Below are 26,573 nucleotides of genomic sequence, written 5' to 3'. Positions count from 1 at the left end.
TGTTGGCGGTAGTGCGGGGCTTCCTCTAGAGGCGCGCAGTCACACTCCTGCCGAGGCCTGAGCTGGGCTGGCGGGCAGGCGGGGATAAGAGCTGATGACGTAGAGGAAGGACTTTACCCTCGTTGGAACACATACTTTTACAAAGAATTACATTTAAATGTTTCGGTTGCGTGTTGTTTATTTTCAACCTTTGATCGTCCGTATAAGTTAAGCCTCTTAACGGAATTGGTGTTAAATTTTTTTCATCTTAAGAAAACCATATTTCGCGATGCAGATGAGTACGGCGCTCAGTCTTGGCCAGCAGGAATCTGCACTTGCTGAAACACGCCTATGAGGCATCGTGGCAGTGACAGTCCCACCTGTCAGCTCAGAGCGACACTGAGAGCTGACAGCACCAATCGCACCAAGTCAGGAGTCGCAGCAGGGTGGTCGCTTGCTGTCATGCACTACAAGTTCATTATGCAAGTTCTTCACCAACCGGGAGAAGTATGTGGGCTTATACAACATTTATAGCTACAATCTATCAGGTTTGATGGTATGCAGTAACTATGGGTCAGTTTCTGATCAACTGGAAGTAGTTTGATAGAAAGTAACTAAACCACGCTGGTTCCGTCGTCGCGGTGGCGTGGAAGTAGAGCGCCGTGTAACCGCCAGAAGTCCCTACGCTCCACAGAGCGAGAAGCAGTCGGCATTCCTCACTGACCTTGCTCCTCGTCTCGGAGAAGCGATGACGTCTGCCCTCCTCCCACCGCTACGACCTCTGCAACATCGCGATGCGCCCGACAGCCTTGGTCTCGTTGATTGACTGCAGTGGGGCGGATTCTTGTAAACTCAGAAAGGAATTTCCAACATAAAGCAACTTAAAAATATTGTTACGAGTATAATGTGGGGGAACTGGGTTCTTAATGGATAGTCTAATTAAGTTTTATTACAGTTTTATTAATTACCAATATTTATATTACTAACAAAAAATTGTACTTATCTTCCGATCAGCAATTCCTGGAACTTAAAAATGTTTTATCGTCAAGTCACTCGATGTCTGTCAAGTTCCACAGTTCGCACTCCTAGGTTTCGACAGTGGTTCGCTCCTTACCTCGCTTCTGTCCTCACACACGCAGTTTTTTGCCACTCGGTCGCACTCTCTCGATCCCGACGCACTTCTCGTCATCATCTTCGCCGACGCCGCACTTCCCTCCACTTACGGAACTCTCCGGACTCCCGGAACTCCCACGGAGGCCAGCGTCGCCGCTTATATACCCGTGGCGTGCTTCTCGAAGGGACGAGATAGGCTGTGACGAGTCGCGTCATCCCCGGCGCTAGGGTAGGCGCAGGGGAAGCGGTAGGAGGACCCTTGTAATCCGGCCAGGCACGCGTGGCATGACTTACGTCAACGGACGGTGCCAGCCAGCCAGCTCCGTGTTTCTAACAATATAATGTAAACTCTAAAAGAATTCGTTTCGAACTTATTTTCTTGTTACTGATGCCCCTAGCATAATCCGAAATATGTGTGAAATGGTCTGATATTAGTTGATATTAGTTTTGTACAAAGGAATTATGTAGACTTAAATTGAATTGTTTTTATAAAGTTTTGCAATGCTTACTGTCCCTTACTCAGCCCTTGTTGACTATACAAGTGCTCTACAAATCACTCAGCTTCCCAGGTAAAGAGTTGCCAGCTGTCCATACGGTATTGACCCCCGCCCGAAAGTTCCGGACCATTGTTGTTAGGATAGCTGATAGGCTAGCAGAAACTGCACTGTAGTATCTAAGGTGAAAACATCAGTGCTCCCTAGAATGTGTCTTGCGGCCAGTGATAAATTCCGTCTGTCGTGGCCCCTAAATCGCTTTTTCAGGCCCCATTATTGGTTTCTATTAGTTCTCGTGATTTTTAAAATTGCTATTTGCTGTTAGTATAACAAAATTTAACATAGTAGAACATCTACTTCCGAAGAAAATGCAAACAAGTAGAGGCCCTAAGCCTACTTAGAAAATAAAAAGTTAAAAACATTGTTCGCGTAAACAGTACCTATTTGTGATCTCGATGTCTGAATCTGAACAAGTAAATAAGTAGGTAGATAAATATAAATGAAAGGTTGGCAAAGGCTAATCCAGAAGTTGGTGAAGGAAAAATGGGAAGGTCGAGTGCGCTTCAGCCTTAACCTCTAACCACCACACGCCGCGACCTTCACGACGAAGCACGAGGCGTCATTAGCCAGCTCGCGTGCCGTAGTTCCGGCGCGCGTGCCGTAGTTCCGGCGCGCGTGCCGCGGTTACGGCGCGAGGCACCGCAGGCAGTGACGCGCATGCGCGCGCAGGCCCCGCCCCCCAGACGCCGCGCGCCGGTCGATACAGCGACACCGCAGAGCCGGCGACCGGCTGGCGGACAGGCGGAGTCCACGGCGCGATGCGGCCCGCCTAGCTGAGGCATGGACCCCGCCACTGGTGAGTGCACTGCTGCCGGCCTCTGTCCTTCACTGCTTCCTGCCCGTTGTTGCCGCTGTGTCCGCACTGGCGCTCAGCGGCGCGCTGTTGCATGGCCGAGTGTCACGTGACCGTGCGGCGCAGAGAGGCGGCAACATCGCGGCAGTAATAGCAGTCTGGCACTCGACCACGCCGGGCCGTCACGTGAAAGACACGTCTGTTGGTTGGTCGCAGCGCCTGTCAGGCGGGTCACGCTACTTGTTGCGACCGCCAGAGTGCAGGTCAGTGCAGGCCTCGCGGTGCTGCTCTTGCAGACGGACCGGGCGCTTGTCGGAGACGTGGGGTGCTCCCACCTGTTCACGTCACACACCTGGTCGGACCTCGAGGCCGTGGCTCCACGCGACATGATGTCCGAGCGCCGTCTGCTTGCGAGAAGCACAAAGAATGCGCCGAGGCCGGGCGATTGACTGTGGTTTCAGGAGATGAATGCTTGCCTCTTTAGGCGTGAAAAAAAAAAACCGGTACAGATTCGTGAAAGCACCCAAGGGACATACATTACACCTTTTATACCAACTTCTTCGTCATATATTGCTACGGTCACCGCTCAATGCACGACGAGAAGACTGCGCGTCAGTCCAGAGGAGACACCGCGCTAGAAGCACCACACTCCTGACCAGGCGGGCGGCATCTCATGTTGTTCCAGCTTCACTGACTAGTACTTGCCTGGCTTAGCAGCATCACAGCCAAGTATGTGATGAGCAAGAGCTACAGGAAACGAGGGCTAGCCTGTCGGTCACTCTCGTCTGCTCATTGGCTGCTTGTGGCAGGAGTGTTACAGGGGCTGCACACCAATCGGAGAAGCAGCACAAAGCTGCAACAATTTCAATTCTTACTAGCCTGTTGCCGTTCTGAATTCGCAAACTACGTCAGTCTGTAGTTTATTAAATTATTTGAGCTTCTGCACGTGGAGATGATTGCGTGGCTCAAAACGCATATTTGGACAGCTGGGAGTTGCTCCCCCCCCTCTCCCCAGCCCTTCTAGCAACACTTACAATGTCTTACTTGCAAGGGCCAACGCAAGGGGAGGGGGAACCCTAAAATATATATATTTCCCACCAACAAAAGACAAGAATTTGAACGCAAACCGCAAGGAAAGTGGTTCTACCTCCCCCCCTCCCATTTACCAACCCCCCCCCCCCCCCAAAAAAAAGAAAGAAATTCCGCGTAAGTTCGTGCTTACTTCTGCTCTAAGCCCTGTTTTCAGACAGATTGTTTATGTGCTATAGTAGTCTATGCTCGTAGTTGCTATATGGAGTCCAAACAAGTGTAAGTTCTACTGTCAGAACTTATCTCAAGATTTGGTTCCTGTCATCCTGAGGACGTTCAACTGCCCTAAATTTTTTTTCTATTTTCAGAAAAGTTTGTATTTTCCTTACATCATATCAGATACCTACAATCGTAATTAAAATTCTTTACATATATATATATATATATATATATATATATATATATATCATAACAGTAATTTTGGCAAGGTTATTTCGTTCTAACTTAACATTATTGTTTACTATAAATGGCTAAGAAGTTGTGTGGTAGTGTGCAGGTAACATGATTTCCCAGATAATGTTCCCGGTCGTAAGTAGACTATGTTCTTTTTACTGCAACCGCAGCCGAAACTTACGGTAATTATTAGGGAGGGGAAAGAAAGTCGAGGGTCATTGGTTTTTTTTACATGGCAAATTATTTAATTCCCGTGGACAATTATGGGGGAAGGGAAGGAGAGAGTGAAAAGTCGGCGTCCATGCCTCTAATTAGAACCAGCCAATGCTATTTCAACTTCTAATTGAAGCGTTAAACGTTAACAAAGTTACCGAACATCCACGAAATGGAGATCCACAACATTTATCCGATCTCTTCTCAGAAATTGGAATATTATGTAAAGAAATTACAGACCTAACACCTACTCGCAGAACAAATAAATTATAAAATTTCATCAATTCTCCATAAATTAATATTTAAAGGGGTTAGTATCGTTCCAAGGCTTTAAATTAAATTTAAGTTAAACAGTGTTAAACTTTTAAACTGGGTTAGTGGATGTACTTTCATAAAACTTATGTGTATATGTATATGTGTATATATATACATATACACACACACAAACACACACACTTACATACTAGCTGTAAGTACCCGCTTCGCTGGTATTTTTTGGTCGAGCATTTAATTATTTATATCTAATACAAGTTTTTTTAAAAATAAAATACACGTGTTAAAAGATTTTCTTTTTTTTAGTTTGTTTATTAATTTTTGTACATAAATCTTTTACATAGTAAGCATACACAAATATCTTTCATATTCTAAATAATTTTATTAAAATACATTGTTATACACTACATAAGATGTTTTGTTGTCTAGTTCATACCCAAATAGGTTGTATTCGTACACTTCTTCTTATGAAAGATCAACCGAAGCATGTCCAATGCTCCACACATGTATAGCTGTCGCCTCGCAACCGCCATAGAGCACGATGGAAGAGTCGGGGCTATCACCACACACAATCACCATTCGTCTGCGGTGTGTGGTTTTGGCTGCAGAGGCTCACACATGTCTAATTATATTCTTGCTGTATACATTTTCTTTTTGCATTATTAGCTGTTAAATGTACAATTATTAACTTTCAAATGTTTCTATGCGTTACTGCAAAAACATTAAATTGCTTACAGAACCGATCTTTTTTTACGTTAAAACAATATGATAGTGATCACTTGTTAACGTGTTTGGAATTTATTTAAGTAAAGTTGATATAATTTTAACCTAGCTTATCAACATATTAAAAATGGCGAAGGTTCCGGGACTGTAACGTTAGAATTGTAAAATTCGTATTAAAAAATGCGTGTGTACTTATGTACGCGCGTTAGAAGTTATATTTGAATTTGTGACACTGAAATAATTTGAAATTTACTGTAACAAAAATTGATCACATAAATAGGTACTCAGTATTCAATATTAATGTAAACATGTGCATACAATTAATTTTTAATTTAATAAAATAATGAGATTAATTTTAATAAATAATAAAAATAATAAATATGCTGAATGATTATTCTAATTTATTAATTTTAATTATTAATAATTTATAATGTAAATAATTTTAAGATACGGGAATATAAACTCTACTTGTATAAATAACATTGAACAACACTTGAAAAAGGTTTAAATTAATATTTTATAATTACCGCACACATTAGATGACTATATATTATAAACTTATAAATGATAGCGATACTATTATAGTGTTTCATTTTTTACTACCCATAAATCATATAAACCTAATTAATTTAATATTACTTCAAATAAAAATAGAGGTTATAGGCCTCCCTAGTATGAAATAATGAAAATATGGACTGCTACGTACTATCTAACAATATTATATCAATACGATAAACAAATAAAACGTAATAATATATTTACTTAAAGCACAATTTGTGAAATCCAGTAATCTGTAATTAAAAAAATTAACAGAGACGTTCCCACCGATGTGTTTAGAACCACTTCACTTTAATTAACCGCGCACTATAATCACTGCCCTACAAATTCTGAAAGAAGATTGTAAGGAGAATATCTATTGTACGTGGTGTAATATCAGTAAAAATTAAGTTTTTTGAAAACTGAAATTACTCTTTACTATAACTATTTTATTTTACCAAATATATTGCAAGTTACGTAGTTTCACTGTCATAAAGTTAATTTGAGTAGTATATATTGGTATGTCCTGCTACAGTTTCCAGGCTGTGGAGTGTGGAGCTGGTCCACCATCTTGGATTGTGATGTCAAAGCAGCCATCTTGGATGACCTTGACACTGGCGGACATTTTGGACCCGCCATTTGGTTTTACACCATCTTGGAATCTGCAATTTTGTTTTTAAGCCATTTTAAATTCTAGAACATTCCGCCAACTTGGGAATGGATGCCCATCCTCTAATGTTGCACTTTTCGTTACGCTTACACCTTATATGTGAATGACATCATCGTTAAAAAATTCTTTATGGCCACCATATGGAAAATCAGTAATTTTAAAGCTAGAAAATTGGGAAAATTTTTAAAATTTATAAAAAAAATTAACTTGATTAAATTTTGATAGTAAAATTTAGAAGAGGTACTGGGTTTGAACCCAATGAGGACATTTGATTAAAAATGGCGATGGATCCTTCATCCATGTAAGCCACCAGCAGACTGACCTTTTTTATAAATTCTGCTATAAAAACTTAAATAAGTACATTTTTGTATATTTTAAAATGTTCCCCGATTTTCTAGCTTAAAAATGATAGAATTTCAAGATGGCGGCCATAACAAAATTTTGTGTCGATGACATTATTCACATCCAAGGTGGCGTGCATAGCGAAAAGTGCAATGTTAGAGAGTGGGGCATTCAATTTCAAGATAATGGAATGTTCTAAAATCAAAATGGCGGAAAACCAAATTGCGGTTCCAAAATAGCCGTCGGTGTCATGGTTAAGTTTAAAGGTCAAGGTCAAGGTAATCCAAGATGGTTGCTGTGACATCACAATCAAAGATGGAGGACCGGCTCCCCCTTCTACAGCCTGGAACCTGTAGCAGGAAAGACCGATATATACTACTCATTTGACACACCAATAAGTTTATGTATGGGTCGAAGTTCATACACGTGGGTTCCTGTGAAATTTTCGTTGTATGGTGCGTATGCATCGTACAAATTCACTCTCATCATTTTCTATAACGCGCCTAAAAAAGTATAACTTCAAAAAGAAGCTCGAACTACCGGAATTCCAAGGTCCTGAGACGTGGTGATAGATCCTCCGTGAGCGTTCAGCGGGCGAGACGAGACGAGCACACTGGTGGACCGGTGGTTCTCACAGAGACGAGTTGAGCAGCTCTCCAGCTCAGTGTCCATGCTGGATGTCCAGCTCAGCTGGTGGCTTCTGGGTCTGGTGACCGCCTACCAGCTCGTCTCTCTGGTGTCACGCATGGCTCGAGCCCACTTGGCGCTGATGGATGGAGTCGCGCCCGGGGCTGGGATAGAGCTATCGACCCTGGCACCTCGCACCACCGAGGCTGTGCTCTGCGCCCGCCAGCGAGGCTGTGCTCTGTGCCCGCCAGCGAGTCTGCGCCACGACTGCTGCTCACTGCCCCAACCACCGCACCTCATGACGAGTCAGACCTGTAGGGCATGCTTGTTTCTGTTTTAGAAAACTATTGTGTTTGTTTCGTCTTTTCGTTTTGTCGTGTTTTGTCTCGTTTCAACTGTTGTGCTGAATATTTTTGGGTTCAGCTCTGTAAAAATACTAGATAATTACTGACCCAAGTCCGCCAGGCTTAGAAAATCTAGACAAATAATAATTATGCACAAATCACAAATTTTGTCCTGACGTGGACTCTGAAATGGGGTAGACATTAACCAGAACCGCTTCGTTTATTGTCTTCGCTGAAAATCCAAGAAGTCTTACAAATACGAACACACCATGCCTAAGTATTAGTTAACTTTAGGCTTGCCCATAACTGCGGCGAATATTGACTCATGGATTGTCATAGGGAGAAGTGGGTACGGTGGTAATGCTCAGTGCTTAAATCTGGGCGCCACATCCTAGATTAAAGCAGGTAGATTCCTCGAGCGAGCAATAGATCTCTTCGCCCTGCTATGAAGAAGCCTCTTATATTAGAACTAACCCTGCCATCTCGGATGTTGGAAATATTTGGCCAGGACTTTAAATAAAATATATTCAATACGCTCGATGTGGAATCAGAGGTCTAAAGCTTCTATTTTTCATTTGCAGTCGTCCACCTTTCGGAGTGAATGATTTCTTCCTGAAAATTGTAAGCTGGAAACAGTTGATACATATCAAATTGCATCTTCGTAATGATTGAGACCCCATGTTCACTATTATGGAGTGTTAGAATAAAATTTCCGTGACAGGGGGAACACGTGTTTCCCGTAATTTTTAAAAATTTAAAGTTTTAAGATTTGGCTTTACCTGCCATGATAAATTGTTAGTTATTTGCTAATTACAGATTTTTATGAAGACATATGTACTTTGAAAATTATGTTATAGAAGCATTTTGTACGTGTTACTCACCTGTGGAAAACCAGAAAAGGACTTCTAGGACGTGTACCATAGTGACCTCGATGGATATAGTCATGTGTTAATTATGAATATTTGCCTGACTTTTACAAACAGCACATTTCTGCAGACAGAACCATCTACATATCACAAAACTAAATATTGCGTAGCGGAACAACAGATGAAACGATCCCAGATAAAAATAATGGCACGATAAAGTGTAGTCCAAGGGCTCGCGTTCCTAGATTCAACCTCCTTCTGGACTCCCGCTCTCCATATTGACAGTGCGACGTGAGTAGCGGCGTGAGTAGCGGCGTGAGTAGTGGCGTGAGTAGCGACGTGAGTAGCGGCGTGAGTAGCGGCGTGAGTAGCGGCGGGAGTAGCGGCGTGAGTGGCGTGCTGTGTGGGCGGTAGTGAGGAGAATAGTGAGCAGAATAGTGAGGAGACGAAATCCAAGCTCATGAAAAATGTAGATCCCATCAAGAACCAACTGCATGTTAAGGGACTACGAAAAATCGCAAAGGGAGGTGTAGTAATTGAGGCTGAAGATGCCGGCTCAATTGAAAAGATAAGGAACGCTGAGAGATTAAAGGCCCTGGGTCTCAGGTTTGAAACCCCGAAGGGCAGAGGTCCAAAAGTGATATTGTACGATGTCCCTCGAGACCTGGACAGGGACGATCTGATTGAGTCTATACACGTACAAAATTTCAGAGAGGCCGAGATAAGTAAAGACACCTTTATTCGTGAGTCAACCATCCGACTCAGGAAGGGACCCAAAGAAAACAAAGAAAAGGTCCACATAGTCTTAGAGGTAAGTTCCAAAATAAGGAACCTCATGATGGACAAAGAAAGGATTTATATAGGATTTTCATCCTGCAGAGTTAAGGACTATATTGTGGCAACAAGGTGTTATAAATGCCAAGCTTACGGCCACACAGCAGCTAAGTGCCGTGGACAGCTTGTATGCTCTGCATGTGGAGATCCGGGTCATAAATTTGCTGAGTGCAAGGAGAAGGATAAAGGTGAAAAATGTGCGAACTGCAAGAAGGCCAAGCGGGACTTTAACCATCGTGTAGACTCTTTTGACTGCCCTGAGTACCAGAAGGCCCTGTCCAGGGAACTCGACAGGACCAACTATGAATAAAACATCTTGTTTGCTCAGAATTGGACAGATAAACCTGCAGAGGTCTGCTGTCGCCTCTTGTGAAATTGTCAGGTATGCAGCAGAAAAGAATCTGGACATTGTATTCATCCAGGAGCCTTATACGGTAAGAGGGAAAGTCTTGGACATCCCTCCAAGGCTCTATGCTGTAGGGGACTTCCTGCAAGCAGCATTATGGGTAAGAAATCCAAATTTGGATATTCTGCTGTTACCCAAAATAAGTAACGAACATCATACTTGCATAAAGGTTGAAATGCAACCATGGAATTTAATACTCGTGTCCTCGTACTTTCAATTTTCAGATGATACGGAGATACATCTGAGGCACTGGGATAATATCCTCGAATTCGCACGGCATGAAAGGAAAATTATTGGCGCTGATGTAAACGCAAAGTCAGAAATGTGGGGATCACATTTCAATGACAACAAAGGAGATCTGGTTTCACAATACCTAACAGCTGAAGATCTCTGGACTGTTAACGTCCCTGGCACAATGGCAACATACATCTCGCCTGCCTGCGAAAGCGAATCTTATCTGGATATAACAGTGACAGATCACAAAACGAGAGATCATATAGTCGATTGGACTGTAGTAGACGAAATCACGAGTGACCATCGCCTAATAACATACGAAATTCATGGCAAGAAAGAACAACAGAAAACAAACATGGAAAATGTTCGTTACGGATGCAAGAGAGTCAATTGGAAGAGGTTTGATGAAGATCTTTTGACTCTTCTGGATGAATATAATGAACAGAAAACAGGCAATCCTGAACAAGATTCAATAAAGATAAAAGAACTAATAATCGGAATATGCGACAAGCATATGGAAAAACTGAACAACAAAACGAGAGGCGGACATGGTTGGTGGAATGTGGAGCTTGAAAACATGAGAAGAAAAGTCAAAGGACTAAGAAAGAGGATGAAAGCGCAAAGAGATCCATTGTTAAGAATGGAACTGCTAAATGAATACCGCCAGAAAAGGAAAACATATACCAAAGCTGTTAAGCTAGCGAAAATACGCTCCTGGGAACAGCTAGTTAGTGAAAAAGGAAATCAAGATCCATGGGGCTTGGTGTATAAAATGTGTGCTGGAAAGATAAAAAGTCCAATTGAGTTACCGGGACTTATAATCAATGGAGTACAAACTGCCAGTATACAGGAAAACCTGGAAATCATTGTCAACGGGCTTCTGCCCGATGATAATCCACTACAAGATACTTTTGAACATGATAGAAAAAGAAGAGTGGCAGAAGATCTACCAGACACATTGGATACACCCCAATTCACAATGGAAGAGCTGAAGTGGATTGTCAAGCATCTAAAGCCCAAAAAAGCTCCTGGTCATGATCAAATCACGACTGAGATTATATGGCGAGTATTCGACAGACTGAAAATAGTTCTACTTGAACTATATAATAATGCGCTGGCAAGTGGAATCTTTCCAAAGGAATGGAAAAGAGGGATCTTGAAAATATTATATAAAGGTAATGGGAAAGATCCTGGAGAGTTGAGCTCCTACAGACCGCTAACCATGCTCCCAATTCTGGGCAAAGTGTACGAGAAGTTATTGTACAATAGACTCAATGATTTCCTGATGACCGTCCACGGTATCAGTGAACACCAGTACGGTTTTCGAAAGGGAAAGAGCACGGAACTTGCAATATTGGATGTGATAAAGGAAGTTAACAGCAGTGACGCACAGTATGTACTTGCTGTCACAATTGATATCGCTGGTGCGTTTGACAATGCTTGGTGGCCCCAGATTTTGTGGCGACTCAAAGAGCTTGGCTGTCCAAAGAATATCTATAAAGCAATAAAGGCTTTCTTCGCTGATCGTACTTGTCAATGTGCCATTGGAGATAACAGCAAGGAAAAGGTGCTAACAAAGGGGTGTCCCCAGGGATCGGTTCTTGGACCGCTGCTATGGAACATCCTCTTTGATGAAATTTTAAGCACAGAATTGCCGGAGGGATGTAGTATCTATGGGTACGCAGACGATGGATTACTACTGATACCAGGCAACTCAAGAAGGATCATAGAAGAGAGGGCAGAAGAGGCACTAAATATTGTAAGTACGTGGACAAGCAATTGTAAACTCAAAATCGCACCACAGAAAATGGAGGCCATCATGTTGAAAGGATCACTAAGTACGGCAAGACCACCAGTCGTCAGATACCAGGGCAGACCAGTTAAAGCAGTTTCGGCGCTGAAATACCTTGGTGTTCACATCGATACACGTGGACGGTATACAACACACATTTAAAAGACAAGTGACAAGGCCATATTGCTCTTTCACAAACTGCGTGCTGTAGCACCTGCCAACTGGGGCCTTATATTTGAAACCCTAAGAACGATCTATGCTGGAGTTTTCTTGGGAGTAGTTTGCTACGCTGCAGCTACTTGGTATTACGAAGCAGAACTTGCACATAGAAAACGGGTACTAGAAGGGGCACAACGAGCAGCCCTTCTAACTATGACCAAGGCATATCGTACCACTTCTACGGAAGCGCTGCAAGTTGTTGCAGGAGTAATACCAATAGATCTCAAGGTAAAGGAGAGAGGACAACTCGCTCTGCTAGCTGCAAGAGGAACAGTAACATCAGAAGATAAGTGGATAGCTAGACAGATAACGCTTGATGAATGGCAGCTACGATGGGATCGCTCCAGCAAAGGTCGCTTCACATATGTCTTCTTCCCTGATGTCAGAGAAAGACTGAAAAAGAAATGGATAACACCAGACCATTACACAGTGCAGTTTCTCACCGGACACGGGAACTTCAAGGCAAAACTCTGGGAAAGGAATTTGGTTCCCAGTAACCAATGTGTCACGTGTGAGGTACAAGATACTGCAGCTCATATTATATATGAGTGTAGAAAGATCGACGACATCAGGGAGAGGTACAGAAGACTGGCAGAAGAACTGTCACTAAGGCTCGAGGATATGGCAGGAATGTTACAGTGCGAAACAGGTTATGAAGTATGGAACAACTACATACACGATGTATGCAAACGACTAGAGCACTTTGATAAATGGTTGGAAGCAGAAGGTGCTCTAAATAACCAAAATGGGCAGTAAATCAAATTGGCCATGCACATGGAGACCTATGTGCTTCGTACGCGAAGGCAGAGTAATTAACTCCATAGAAAAGATCATACGGGACCAGACAAGGAAAGCAACGCACGACTACAATAAACAGATAGCCACTCTAGATGAGAGTGTGCCCCAGGAGAAAGAGCTCATAACACATCTGAAGATACAAAAGGACATTGCAGAATATGCAAACGGATCAGTACCTTCTATTCAGCTAGAAGAGGAATTACCTGAGGTACACTCCCATGTTGGAGCTGGACAAGATCCTCCCATGATCTACTCGAAGTTCGAGTATGACATGAGATTGGCTAGACTGGACGAACCAAAAATCCAACAGGCAGCAATAGCTGTGTTGGTGCGCAGTATGGATGGAGGGAGGATGATCAACTTTCCAAATATGGAAATAGTGGATAGACATCTCCTCGCAAGGAACAACATCCCCTTGGATTTGGACGAGCTGAGATCCCTGCTGCGCACCAACTTCGAAAGACTCGGAATACCCATCGATTTCGAGGAAATCAAGAAGCAAGCTGCTATGACTTATGGTCGTTTCGTGTTCGATCATACAAGACCATTTTATGAGTATAAATTGGTCAAAAGACAATAAGGCGTGCAGCAGACAAGCTTACAACAAACACGAGCACGGACGTGACCAGAACACCCGAAGAGAGACAAAGAAGAAAAAGAATAAGAACAGAGGAGAAGGAGATTTTAAGATTGGACACCATTTTAAAAGAATTTTAGATCAAAACGAAAATTTTGGATATTTTAAAAGAAGACTTGAGATATTTTATGGGATGCTCATCAAGATCCAGAGGATTTTTAACATCTCAGACCAAAATTTTACCAATGGACAAAATTTTAAGGATTTGACAAAGGAAGAAAGAACAAGAACGAACAAGGAAGGGAACAAGACAGCAGGTGACGGAGTGGGCTGGAGAGACAGCAAGAAGGAAAGGAGTGGCAAAGGACAGCAGTCAAAGAAGGAACAGACAGAAAACCCAGAAAGGCGGTGGGATCAGTGCCCTTGCATGTTCGTTGCCCCAGGTACTGGAAACCATCCCGGAGCAATGGCATGCAAGAGATCCCACGCGGAGTGACTGTAGAGTTTTTAACATCAGCCGTCGTGTTTTTAATACCGCATGGATGCAAACTGACAATGGATTTTATTATAATACTGACAAAGCTATATTCTGGCTGCAGGCACGGCGGCTTAAACAGAATGGATAAGTTGTTTCTGGTTGAGGCGAACGAATGGTGCTCAACCATTCAAAACCATGGCATATGAACATCTGAGGCCAAACATCCTGATGCCATTAAGACCTGGTGACATCAGGATGGAAAGAAGAAAAGTTAGTGCTCCTGGAATACCCTAACGGGTTCAGTCCTAGGAGGTGGAGGTGGTGAGGCTAGGCCGGGCTTCGGCCCAAAACAACTTGTGTGGGCGGTAGGCAGTGTAGTTGAGATAAGTTCACGTAATACCCTGTAGGTTGTGTTGTCTGAATTATGGCTTAAGCTGGCTTAAGGGTCTTGCGTCCCACAGGGTTTCCCGTCAACCTTGTGGGATGAAGAGCGGACCTATGAAGTGTCGGAGTTGTAGTCGGCTCTAGTATCTGAGTGAAGCTCTCTGCAAGATCCAAAAAGGGCGTGCGATGCGAATATATAGCCTCTCCCGCTTACGGCAACCCATAGCCTTCTCGTGGCGCCAGTGTTTAAACAAATATGGGAAATGCCGGGGCTGCCCACTCCTCAGACTTCCTCGGTATGTCGAAACGGGAATTCTGGTGGATTAGTAAGCTGTGGGTAGGTGACTACGACTTGCTTCTGCAGAAAGTCCACCGGGGGGTTTTGGACCCCCAAACCCTAGGTGGTGTCTCAAAGCATAGGATTCAACGTGAAGAATCCAGGATGCATATGGAATAGCGAAGGGCGGTAGCGTGGCGGGGTTTCGCTCCCTGTCCGGGCACCCGGGCTCTGGCAAAGCTGTAACCTTCGGGCGGTGGATAGTCTAAGGGATGGTAATTAAGGCAATCCTTGGTTTGGTGTTACCATACCTACCCGGGCTCTGGCAAATCTGTAACCTTCGGGCGGGGGATATGCTGATATTGAAGTACCCAAGGACATCCTAGTCCGGATTAGGGGGTGCTCTCCCGCTATGAGGCTGCCTGGGAAAGCACTATACCTGAAGATGAAGGGTGCCATGGGACTGATCCTTTACTGTGATAGTTCCCTGCTGAGATTTCCTCTAATGGCTCAGGATCAGGATTGGAGTAGGAAAACGTGGTGGTAGTGGTCCTCCTATGCTTGGAGAACACTCCGAAGGGTCCCCGCCCTGTTGACGAGTGGAAGTGTTGAGCTACTTAAGCTCGGGTACTAGCCTGCTGAGCTAGTAGAGGTTGGATAGGCCTCAGCTGGATCACGAGTAACTGGGTGACCGAGGGGTCCCAGGGATGTGAGAGGTATGGTTCCGTGTCGCTGCTACTCAGATCCCTTAGAGGGGGCTGGCTCTATTGGAGGTCTGGGGGTGGACGGCGGAGCTGGGGATGTTTCGGTGGGGCCGAAGTTGGGATTGGTCTCCTCAACCTCTCGACCTAGCTGGGCGCTCTCCAGTAACATGCCGCGATTGGAAATGGCGAATCTATTTCCCGGTTCTAGGAACCCATGTCAGGCTCTGGAAAGTGTCTGGCATGTAAAAGATCCATCTTTCTCCTAACCGGGACTACGCCCTAACGGGATTACCTGCCTGGGGGAGTATTGATGCAATTTTGAGGTGTGAACCTATGTACATGTCTGAATTATGGTTTGGCTTTCCACCACTTCACTGGGTTTGGCTGTGTAGCTTGCTTCAAGTTATACATCTTAAGGCGCGTTGAGGGTGAAATTTTACCATTAAACAAATTGCTCGCGCACCGTGCAACACAGATTAAACAGATAAAGTACACCGTGCATGTTCATTTCGATCAGCTGAGTTCAAACTCAATGTATACGACTTTAAATGCAAACGAATGAATTAAAAAAGTGATCAAAATATGCTCATTTACATAGCTACAACTAAAAGTAGGTACTTTTTTTTTAAATTTTACCTGAAACCAGCTTACACAGTATATATGAAAGTAGATTTTCTAAAGGATTACTTACAAATTATTAGCCAAGAAAATTGTGTTAGAAAAACAGGACTTCATAGATATTTGCCCCTTTGTTGGTTTTCTTTAACATGACAAACGCTGCAATATCTCTATAGTTTTTTTGTAAACTATATGATTTATTTTACTATGCCAAATAAGAATAACAACTAACGTGCGTGCAAAAGTACATATTTGTGCTTTTATACTGAAAATTTTATTTTTTGAACTTAATTTTTTTTTTTTTTTAATGTAATGATTACTCTTAATGGGGCTGCTTCGACCAGCGAAATTTTTGTATTTAACTTTATCAACATTTTGATTGTGCACACGACAGCGTGGAAGCCTTTGAAATTTCTTGCACTTTGTTTTGTAATCGTTTTTCTTACCAATATTTTGTGGTGTTATATGTTGAAAACTTAATTAATTATATAAGAATTGCCTTTATGATAATGGGACAATATCAATTCGCTTGCGCATTTTCACAATTATGAAATTTAAAATTGTTAATTTTCGCTTGAATAATCGAGCTGCATTGAATCTAAGTTGGACTTTTTTTTTAATTTAACTTGAATTCGAAGAGTAGAAAGAACTTAATGTATAGGCCTACAGGATTATGCCATCAGGATCAAGGGATAAACTCGGATATGTTACATGTAACTTTAAATTTTTTAGTGTTGGCAAGAATTGAGAACACTGTTTTAGTATAATTCTTTGTATTATTGCTAAAAGCATTTTGGTAAAAATTTTTTTTGCTTTGTATTGCAGTGACAAATACAAAAATATAAAAGTAGCAAAAACCATACAGTACAACAGTATTTTTTAACCTTCTAAAATATAATTACAGATTTTTAAATATATGTGACACAACCAACACAACCATTAGTAGCTGTGATTGGACCGTGAGGGGCCAATGGTCAGTGGTGGTAGGGGATCCCCACTCACCAGCGGCTGTGATTGGACCGCGAGTGGCCAATGGTCTGAGGTGGTAGGGATCCCTACCACCAAATACTGTGATTGGACCGCGAGTGGCCAATGGACAGAGGTGGTACGGGATCCCCACTCCCAGCGGCTGTGATTGGAGCACCAGCGGCCAATGGGCAGAGGTGGTAGGGGATCCCCACTCACCAGCGGCTGTGATTGGAGCACCAGCGGCCAATGGACAGAGGTGGAGGGGAGGGACACGCCTATAGCCGCGGCAGCACGCACATCTCCTCTGTTGTAATGGCGCCTCCTTCCTGCAGCTGACTGGTGTTTTGTGTTGTTTGCAGTGGCGACAGCTCGTGGTAAACTGAAAGCTCTTATCCGCAGGCTGACGATGGGTGAGTGGCCCGCCCCACACTGCACTGTGCACCCCTGGACCCGCATGTCGTGACGTCACTTCGGCACTCCCCCTGTCCCACGAGCCGCATGCCTCGCACAGCACGGCCAATAGGAGCGAGTCTAGTGCATTCGCGTGTACATGAGCACTTGTGTTGCTTCCCTCCCTGCAGTACAACTGAGACACTGCCTGAAACACAACGATTCAGACTGGAAGCAAATTAGCTACAGCAGCTCCGTGTCTAGAGGCAGTTACGCCCCAATCGCATTGCAACATGGCGTGCTGTGGCTGGGTGGTTGTAGTGTGTTAGTACCGGCATCAACACTTTCAAATAAACTTTTAATTATTTAACGTTTCTGCGATACTTTATGGTTTAGAAAAAAAGGGGAGGGGGGTTTGTCTGTAAATTCGGATTTACGGACGATAATTTTACGTGATAAAGTCATAAGAAACCATTGATGAAAAATTGCATACTTTTTAATTTTCAAACATTATGTACAGTTTTTGCAAATTTAATTTAAATAATTTGTTTAAATATAATCACGAACAATTAGTTAAAATGCCCGCCTCTACCTGTTTGATATTATAGAAGATTTTCTCGCACGGTGGTTGGCCGGTTCTGGCGCGCTCGGCTCAGGCGGAACGTGACAATGTTTTCGTGCGTGCAGCCAGCGTTCATCGATTTATAAGACGTTATCACGTCAAAAAATATATGCACGTATACCATTGCTGGTTTACATTGGATCCTTAGAAAAACATCAAGAATGAAAAAAAAAAAATGAGTACAGACATACGGAGAACATGTCACACGTTAAATACCTAGACAGCACAGAGTAACACAATGGGCTCACAACGACAAGACAGCTGCATCAAGGACAGTAAATTTACGGGAGCAGATGTCAGTTTCCGCGAATCGTCACAACGCTTTTTCTTACAAAGTCTACCATGTTCGGCGCTGTCGTCGTTTTGATTACAATATATGTCCAGCTTCACCGCTGGGTTCGTTTGTGAGTCGCTGTGAAGTCATTGTGTTGCCAGTATACCTGTTTGATATTATAGTTGAGTTCATGTGTTTGTCCGTGTTGGCCAAGAGATTTTTTTTTGTCACTGCTGTAATTATTATTATTATTGTTATTATTCTCTGTGTTGTCTAGACATTTAACAGTTGACATCAGCTAATATTGGTTAGTTCTCCGCGCGTGTGTGTGTACTCATTTTTGTTTTCCATTCTTGATGTTTTTCTAAGACATCCAGTGTGACCCAGCAATGGTATATGTCCTTGAAGTTGTTTCAAATGAATCTTCGCAATTCAAGAATGTTTCAAATAATATACTGCCTTGCGTTCACCCCACACCAAGAAAAAAACATATTGTTAATTTAGCGACAGTTGGGAGTACCTACTATGTCATATCAATTCCTGTAACACGTATAACTTTTATAAATTATGATTTATATGATTCTGTATTAGAATAATTCTATCACAGCTACTGATGTTAAATAATTGCTACTTTAAAACCTATCATAGAACTGTTCTATTGCTAGTTATTCGCTCATTTTGAAGTGACAGCGTCTAATAAATCTATGAACGCCGGCTGCACGCACGAAAAAGTGTCCCGTTACGCACATTGTTCCGTTACGCTGTGTTCCGTTACTGTGTTCCGTTGCGCTGTCGGCGAGTGCAGTAATAATAGGTTATGTTACAATTGACTAAAAAATTACGGTGATTCATATAATTGATGATAGATATTTGATTACGTTTTATTTATATGAAAACTTGTTCATAATTATATTTAAACTTTATAGCTAAACACCAGTTTTTAAAATTAATTACAAGTCATCTACACGTGAACTATTTCGTCGACTGTTTATAAAGTGAAGTGAAAAGTTAATGTGGTTTTCATTGCTTATTACAACAATAATTTCGGCAATAAATGTTAATTATTCTTGCATTTTAAAAATCTTATTACTAGTATAATTTGAAGTATTTATTCTTTTATTATTAAAATAAAAATGATTCAATTTTATTCATAAAAGTATGCAATCATTTCATCAATGTTTTGTTATGACGTTGTCACGTTAAACTATCGTCCGTAAACCGACTTTACAGACAACCAATTTTTTTTTAATTTATCGTTGAATTGAGCTGGCTGAGAGCTGAGGGGAGTTCATTTGCAAAATTCCTCAAGTGTTTATCGTGGCCGTATTTTCGTTTGTAAAAACCCGCCTCTCACGTCGTGTGCGGAACAGCTGCTAGTCTTTGCGACAGTAGCAGTGGCGAGTGCAGAGTGGACAGACGGTCTGGAACTGACCAGAAGTGTTCATTAGCCCACACAGGTGGCTGCACTGTTTGTCGTTAACACTGCGTGTATGTGTGTTGTTTGTAGCTTAATGCAGGACGGTTGGAACTCACCAAGAAGACAAAACAAAAGTACTACAGAAACTGCCAGAATGGTTCCGTTTCACAATATTGTTTGTATGTAGGGAGAAATATACAAACGAATAATTTCTTTGTGCTTAATATGCATATAGGTAAAATCAACACAAAAAATACAACAAAAAAAGTTTTTTTTGGGCTATCGTCATTTTTAATTCTCTTTCAAATTTACTACGGTTATTTTAAGCTTTGAAATTAATACAAGAAAATATAATTAATTTATTATTTCCGTATGCATAAACTTTTTATTATTATTTTTAATCTAATTAGTTTGTTTTAACCTTATAATGTTAGTTGTATTATATAACTAATAATTATTTATAGCATTTATGTTTTACTCAAAGCCAAAAGACTTTAAATGATATAAAACAAACCCCTACCACGATGCGTAATAACATAAAGAATTCCTGTTATGAAAATATAGAGATGTTTATTACCTACAGTTGAAGTTGCTATGGATAGTAATTTTGTATTTCTTTAAGTTTATTTAGTTATATAAATGCGAAAGTTTGTGTGTTTGTTTGCTACCACTGAACCAATTTCCATAACCTTTGGCATATACTTACTTTGGGTCGTGGAATAGGGCATAGGGTACTTTACGTCCCGGAAAAATGTGTTTGTTTTTTACTGCAGTTTCCTGAGGTTGTGTTGGTTGCTAAGGCTTCGCACCTGGAAATGTAATATATTAGGTATGTCATTTATTTTTGAGCTACTCGCTGATCTAATCACTAAGATACTCGCAGAGCTACTAGCTGAGCTATTCATTGAGCTACTCGCTGATCTAATCGCTAAGATACTCGCGGAGCTACTCACTGAGCTACTCACGATCGCTAGGGCGTATCGCGCGAGACGAGGGACTCAACCTCTCTAATAAACAGGCAGGTACTTGAAGAGAAACTATCTGACCTCACTAGACTGCAACAAGGTCCGCCCGCGATAGCTGTTTTCTCCCGGGCCGTTCAGAACTCGTCTGCCAATCACGGAACACGGCTGATGCTACAGAATCTCTACAAACAAAAAAAACTTTTAATTTCAATAGTAATAGTTTATTGCTAGAGACCTGAAAAATTCGCGGATTCATTTCGTGAAATGCTACAATTCAAATAATTATATCTTAGTGCTGCTTCTGCCATTGTTTCACTGTTTATCTGGAGGACTGAGGGCCAATTAGAGACCCTCACTCATAGAAGTGTCGAATCACAGGCTGCCCAGTCGAGACGACTCACAAGTCAACAGCCAATGAACAGTTGGCATTAGCCCGAGTGTGTAGAGGATAGTGGAGTCTATCCTGGAGGTCACTGAACCCGCGAATTTTTCCGGTCTCTATTTGTTGATGTCTGCCACTCGTGCTGCACCGGTGAGCTAGCTGGGCTGCGAGTGGTACGAGACGCCACACGGACCCTCCGCTCGGAGCTGTCTGCGCCACGGACACCAGCGGCACAGAGCGATGCGCGGGTCGCGACCTCTGTGCGCGCCTGTCTGCGCCCCACGCCTCGCTCGCGTCACGTGTCTGTGCCGCCGAGAGTCTGCGCCGCACTTGTCCGCCAGCCGAGCTGTGGTCCTCCTCCACTCGCCGAGACTTGCGGGCCAGCGAGTAGCAGACTGGAGCAGAGAGTAGCAGAGCGTAGAAGAGAGGAGCAATAAAGTAGTGTTATGAGTAGAGATCGGAAAAATTCGCGGGTTGAATGACCTCCAGGATAGACTCCACTATCCTCTACACACTCGGGGCAAATGCCAACTGTTCATAGGCTGCTGACTTGTGAGTCGTCTCGACTGGGTGGCCTGTGATTCGACACTTCTATGAGTGAGGGTCTCTAATTGGCCCTCAGTCCTCCAGATTAACAGTGCACCAATGGCAGAAGCAGCACGAAGGTATGATTATTTGAATTGTGTCATTTCAATAAATGAACCCGCGAATTTTCCGGGTCTCTAGTTATGAGTTCCCCAGGTTGTGGTAGAACGGGCACTAGCTCTACTCACCAGCACTGATGGAGCCGCCCCGCCTCGTCAGGGCATCAGGGGCGGTGTGCTGTCGAGACCCGCAGCTCGCAGACACGTGACACGTGACCTCGCGACACGCCCTCTGGGTCGGGCCACTAGTCCCCGGCACGAGGAGTGTGTCCGGCCTGGTGCCGCCTCTCTCCTCCCCCTCCCCCTGTCCACGCGGGGCGCGGTGGCGTGGCCGCAGTAGTCAAGGTGCGAGGTATTGATTAGCGCGCTCTCTGGCGCTCCATTCACGAGGCCGGCCCTGCGCGGTGACGTCACGGCGAGGGAACCTCTGCTCGCGACACCCTGTGGCAGCGGCACCATGTAGCCGGGGCACCCTGTAGCCGGGGCACCCTGTAGCCGGGGCACAATGTAGCCGGGGCATTCTGTAGTATGGGCACGCTGTTTCCGGGGCACCCTGTAGCCGTAACACCATGTAGCCGGGGCATCCTGTAGCTGGAGTATGTAAGTGGTCGTGTGCCCTAGTGCTGGGGCATCCTGTAGCCGGTACATCCTGTAGCCCCAGACCGCTCGCATGTTGGCGTAACCCTTATATATATTTATAGTACACGCATTAGTATATAATAGTTCCTTCTGCGCCTGTTGCCAGTGCATGGTATGTGGTGGCCGTCAGCCATCTTGGATTGTGATGTCTGGGCGGCCTTCTTTGATGACCTTAACCTTGAACTTTGACCTCGACCTTGACCCAGTCCGCCATCTTGGCTTCCGCCATCTTGGATTCCGCCATCTTATATTCCGACATCTTGGATTATGATATCAAATCTGCCATTTTGTTTTCGGACATTTTGGATTATTGAAATTTTCGCCATTTGGAATTATGTAGTCATCGTTGAAATTTTCTTTACGGATGCCATCTTGAAAATCCATAATTATCGAAAAAAAATTGGAATTTTTTTAAAATATTAATAACAATTTATATAGGCCTATAGTAAAATTTTAATAAATAACATTCCGCCATTTTGTTTTCAGCCATTTTGAATTATGACATAACTGTTGCAATCTTCGTTATGTCCGCCATCTTGCAAATTGTTTAATTATGGTGCTAGAATAGCGGGAATTTTTTTTCAAATTTATAAAAAATTATTTAAATACAGTGTTAATAAATTTTTTTTATTAAAGAATGCATTTATGTCATGAAGTCATTTATGTCATGTCGGTTTGTGTCTGGTGAGAGCAAAAAAAAAATGGTGACGAATCCTTCCTCCATTGAACCCACCGACAGACTGACCTCCCAACACTTATACCAATGCATATATTGCCGGCCAGTATGACGACACATCCGTCATCTTCGATCCGCCATCTTGTTTTTGTCTGCTGGAGGCAGCCATATTTATTTTCTGTACTTGTAAATAGAAGCGTAGTGTCACGTAGTGCACACATCGTCTACTTGAGAGTGCTCCCTCCAGCTTGTTTCCAGTATTCAATACCAGGAGCACTAGTGTCATATAATACACTCGTCGTCTGCAGAGTGCGCTGCTGCCATATTAGTTTAACGTTTACCCGCTAGAGTGCAGCAGTATGTATTACTGTAGCATCCGCCATATTGTCGGCCATCTTCGCCGCCGTCTTGGAAATCTGTAATTATCTAGCTAGAAATTCAGAAATATTTCTAAAATTAATCAAATAATCACTTATTAATTTACTGATTGATTCAATCTATTCCTGTCCTTAATTCGATACTTGATCGATGCAAAAAATATAATTTCAGGTAAAAAAAACTCTTATTTAACAAAACATGGAAAAAAGTCCAAAAATAGGCTAAAATTCCTCAGCTACCATCCACCAGTAAGCAATTTAAGATATATTGTAAATTCATAAAAATTAATGAAGAAATTCTGAAAATATTCTAAAAATCTTCAAAAAATCGCTTATTGAAATAGAGTTTGATTCGATCGATTACAGTTCTTGGTTCGATTCTCGGCCAGTGATAATAGTAACTTTAGCTTAAAATAAATTCTACATTCTGTTTCCCATTACCTTTCGTGGAGTTAATTAATCATTCTCTCTACGAAGAACGATTATTTACAAGATACCTGACCAACGAAATAAATACGTTTTCGCTGCGCCTACCATGGCAGTCTAATTTTTAGATACTTGGAATACCTTCCAACCATGTCCTAGGCGTATAGACCTAGTGTCTTCAGACCAAGAGGCCTTCTTTATCGAATGTTGTTACATGCTTCAAGCAGCAAGACAGTCTCCGAACTGACACACCTACAGTATCGATTAATAGGACAACTACAAACAAACAGACAAACAGAACATGATTTATGTTTACTAAAGAACCAAGAATTTCTGAAAATTGTTTTATCGAGACTAAGAGGTTTTGAACTAGTTAATATCTAGAGCCGACTAAAGACTCGACTACCCACATTTAACGAAACGACAGGGTCGTTACCACAACGCCGAAATACCACAACGCCGAACGTACAATAACGCCGAATACCATAACACCGAATGCCAAATTGACCGCAACGCCGACAGCTAGAAAACTGCTGTGTACCACAACGCCGAAATACAGTAACGCCGAAAAATGTTAAATGTATCTTAACGCCGAAATACCACAATTTAACCTAACCTATACTAACCTAACCTAGCCTAACCTAACCTAACCTAACCTAACCTAACCTTACCTAACCTAACCTTTGTGGCAGTCCTGCAATGACATTTTTCGGCGTTGTGGTAATTCTGCGTTGTGGTAATTCTGCGTTGTGGTACACAACAGTTTTCTAGCTGTCGGCCTTTTAGTCAATTTGGCATTCGGCGTTATGGTTTTTGGCGTTATTGTACGTTCGGCGTTGTGGTGCGTCCCCGAAACGACACACACTGCACATTCAATGGACGCAAAATAGAAATGCAATAAACACACTGGACATCGATGGACACACTGGGCACGCAATAGACACACAGATTTCGAGAATCTGTACCGGGTGTTTCATGCCTACAAATATCCTGAAAATATGTCTTTTGTCTATTTTAAGTCTTCTAAAAATGTAATTTAGGAAGTAAACACGGAAACAGAACTACTCGTCTGCCCCCCCCCCCCCCCTGTATTCTTAAATGATTCTCGTAAACAGACACCGCTCTAATCGCGTGTTTCATTCCTGAAGCCCCGCCTACCATGTGCATATGTGTGTGTGTGTGCTCTGGTTGGCGGGGCTCTGACATAGTGACAGCTAGGGACCGGAAAAAAAATTTGCGGGTTCAATGACCTGTAGGATGAACTCCATAGTTCTTCGTACACTCGGTCAAATGTGACCCACTCATTGGCTGCTGTCTTGTGAGACGTCCCAACGTAGAAGCCTGTGATTCGATAAAGGCTTAGGTTTGGGTTTTTCTCATTGGCCCAGAGACATCCAGGTGAGTTTTTGAGCCAAAAGCAGAGGCAGCACTGAGATATAACTATTTGTTTTTTAGCCTATCGCGAAATGAATTCGCGAATTTTTTCCGGTCTCTAGTGACAGCTCTCTCCGCACATGGTGTTTGCGAGTCCGACCAACCACGACACGAGCCCTCGGCGCGGCCAATGGCCGATAAGCGAGCCGTGCCGGTCCGCCTATCACCTGTCGGCTTTCACCAGACCTAGCGGGGCCCGCATGGCCACACGAGGGTTCCTGGCACCCGCTCCAGTGGGCCGTGCAGTGGGCCGCCTGGTCTGCAGCTGCAGCTGTGCAAACACGCGCCACGCCGTGGCTGCATCTGCCGCGACACAGATGTCCTCCGACGAGAACAGCAGCTCCGAGCTGTCTGCAGTATCTCAGGACGTGGCCAGTAAACACACCCACGAGTGGACATGTTGTGGACTCCTGGGAAATGGCACGGGACTTCCGATATGTCAGTATCTTACTGTCCATCTCTACAGAACAATGCCGTGATCACCCTTGCTGACCGATTTTTCCCAAACGACTCTCAAAGAAGACAAACAGGAGACTAAAATTAAAGTGATTAAATAAATAAAGTAAAGTATTTTGAACCCTTAAAATTATCACCAATTAAATTATTAAAACTAAATAACATTGAAGACTGCTTTTTTCTCTCCATCACTTCAATTAAATAATAACTGAAGTATTAAAACTATTTTGAAGTATCCAAACTTGTTACAGAACTTTGGTATATTATGCAACAAAATGTTTACACCTACAAAGGTAGCCTTCTAGAACATTTTATTTAATTCCACTCCAAAGAGAAATTAACTTTCGTGAAAAAGGAACAAACCTTAAATCTGTTTCCTCTTAAATTTCTAAGAAAAATAAAATCTTTTAGGTTCGATCCGATACTGAGTTAGTTTACTCACATTTCTCTCTCGTCAAATTCCGGCCTATGGTTTTCTCTGTGCAAGTCACAATGTCGGTATGATTAGGCTAAAGAGATATAGTATCGACATTTATCCAACAGAAGCGAGGAGCCATCATGTCTGAATACCAGGCCTACTTCCATTATTAAGTTTAAATTTAAGGAAAAATCTAGCAGTAGGCCTATATTGTGCGAGTATGAGTACAAACTTTCATTTCTTTAGCATTGCTTTTGTCTGGAAAATTTTCTGCCAAACAAGGAATAAGCGACAATGCAGTCATCTTATGTGTGAAATCTAGGATGACGACATAAAATAACTACTGTTGTAAAATATATTATTTCTCATCGACAAATAATTACATTAATATCTGAATGTAGTGTGTATCTCGAGAAAAAACAAACTGTGTTTACTCACAGGCAGTTTCAAACGCTTCAAGCACTCTCGCTACAGTCGACAACAATGCTCCAGCCAGGAATTATGTCATGCCACAACACTCCAGGATCAGCACCCTTTCTATTCATGCTCGTGGGTCAATAAAGGCGCTATATCAACTCCAGCTTCTGTCCCTCCAGAACTGCACTGGAGCCGTATTGTCGATCTCTGCCCAGAGCCTCTCCCACATG

The 26,573-nt window shown here is 42.8% G+C and overlaps 1 protein-coding gene across 6 annotated transcripts in view; it reads left to right on the top strand.

Annotated features, from left to right (window-relative positions):
* The first annotated feature begins 2,327 nt into the window (after positions 1–2,327).
* LOC134531121 (multiple C2 and transmembrane domain-containing protein) overlaps positions 2,328–26,573 on the top strand; it is a 201,565-nt gene continuing 177,319 nt past the window's right edge. For 3 of the 6 annotated variants that reach the window (XM_063366700.1, XM_063366734.1, XM_063366694.1), the window contains exons 1-2: positions 2,342–2,442; positions 17,166–17,216. In XM_063366700.1, the coding sequence (XP_063222770.1) occupies positions 2,427–2,442; positions 17,166–17,216 (67 nt within the window). In that variant the 5' untranslated portion in view covers positions 2,342–2,426. Of the gene's footprint in view, positions 2,443–17,165; positions 17,217–26,573 lie in introns of all 6 variants that reach the window. The other 3 variants (XM_063366714.1, XM_063366723.1, XM_063366707.1) reach the window with 3 other exon arrangements.

Source organism: Bacillus rossius, chromosome 1 (genome assembly GCF_032445375.1).
Source record: "Bacillus rossius redtenbacheri isolate Brsri chromosome 1, Brsri_v3, whole genome shotgun sequence".
Classification (NCBI taxonomy): domain Eukaryota; kingdom Metazoa; phylum Arthropoda; class Insecta; order Phasmatodea; family Bacillidae; genus Bacillus; species Bacillus rossius.
The sequence above is the reverse complement of the archived record's forward strand: the minus strand, read 5'-3'. Positions and strand labels throughout refer to the sequence as shown.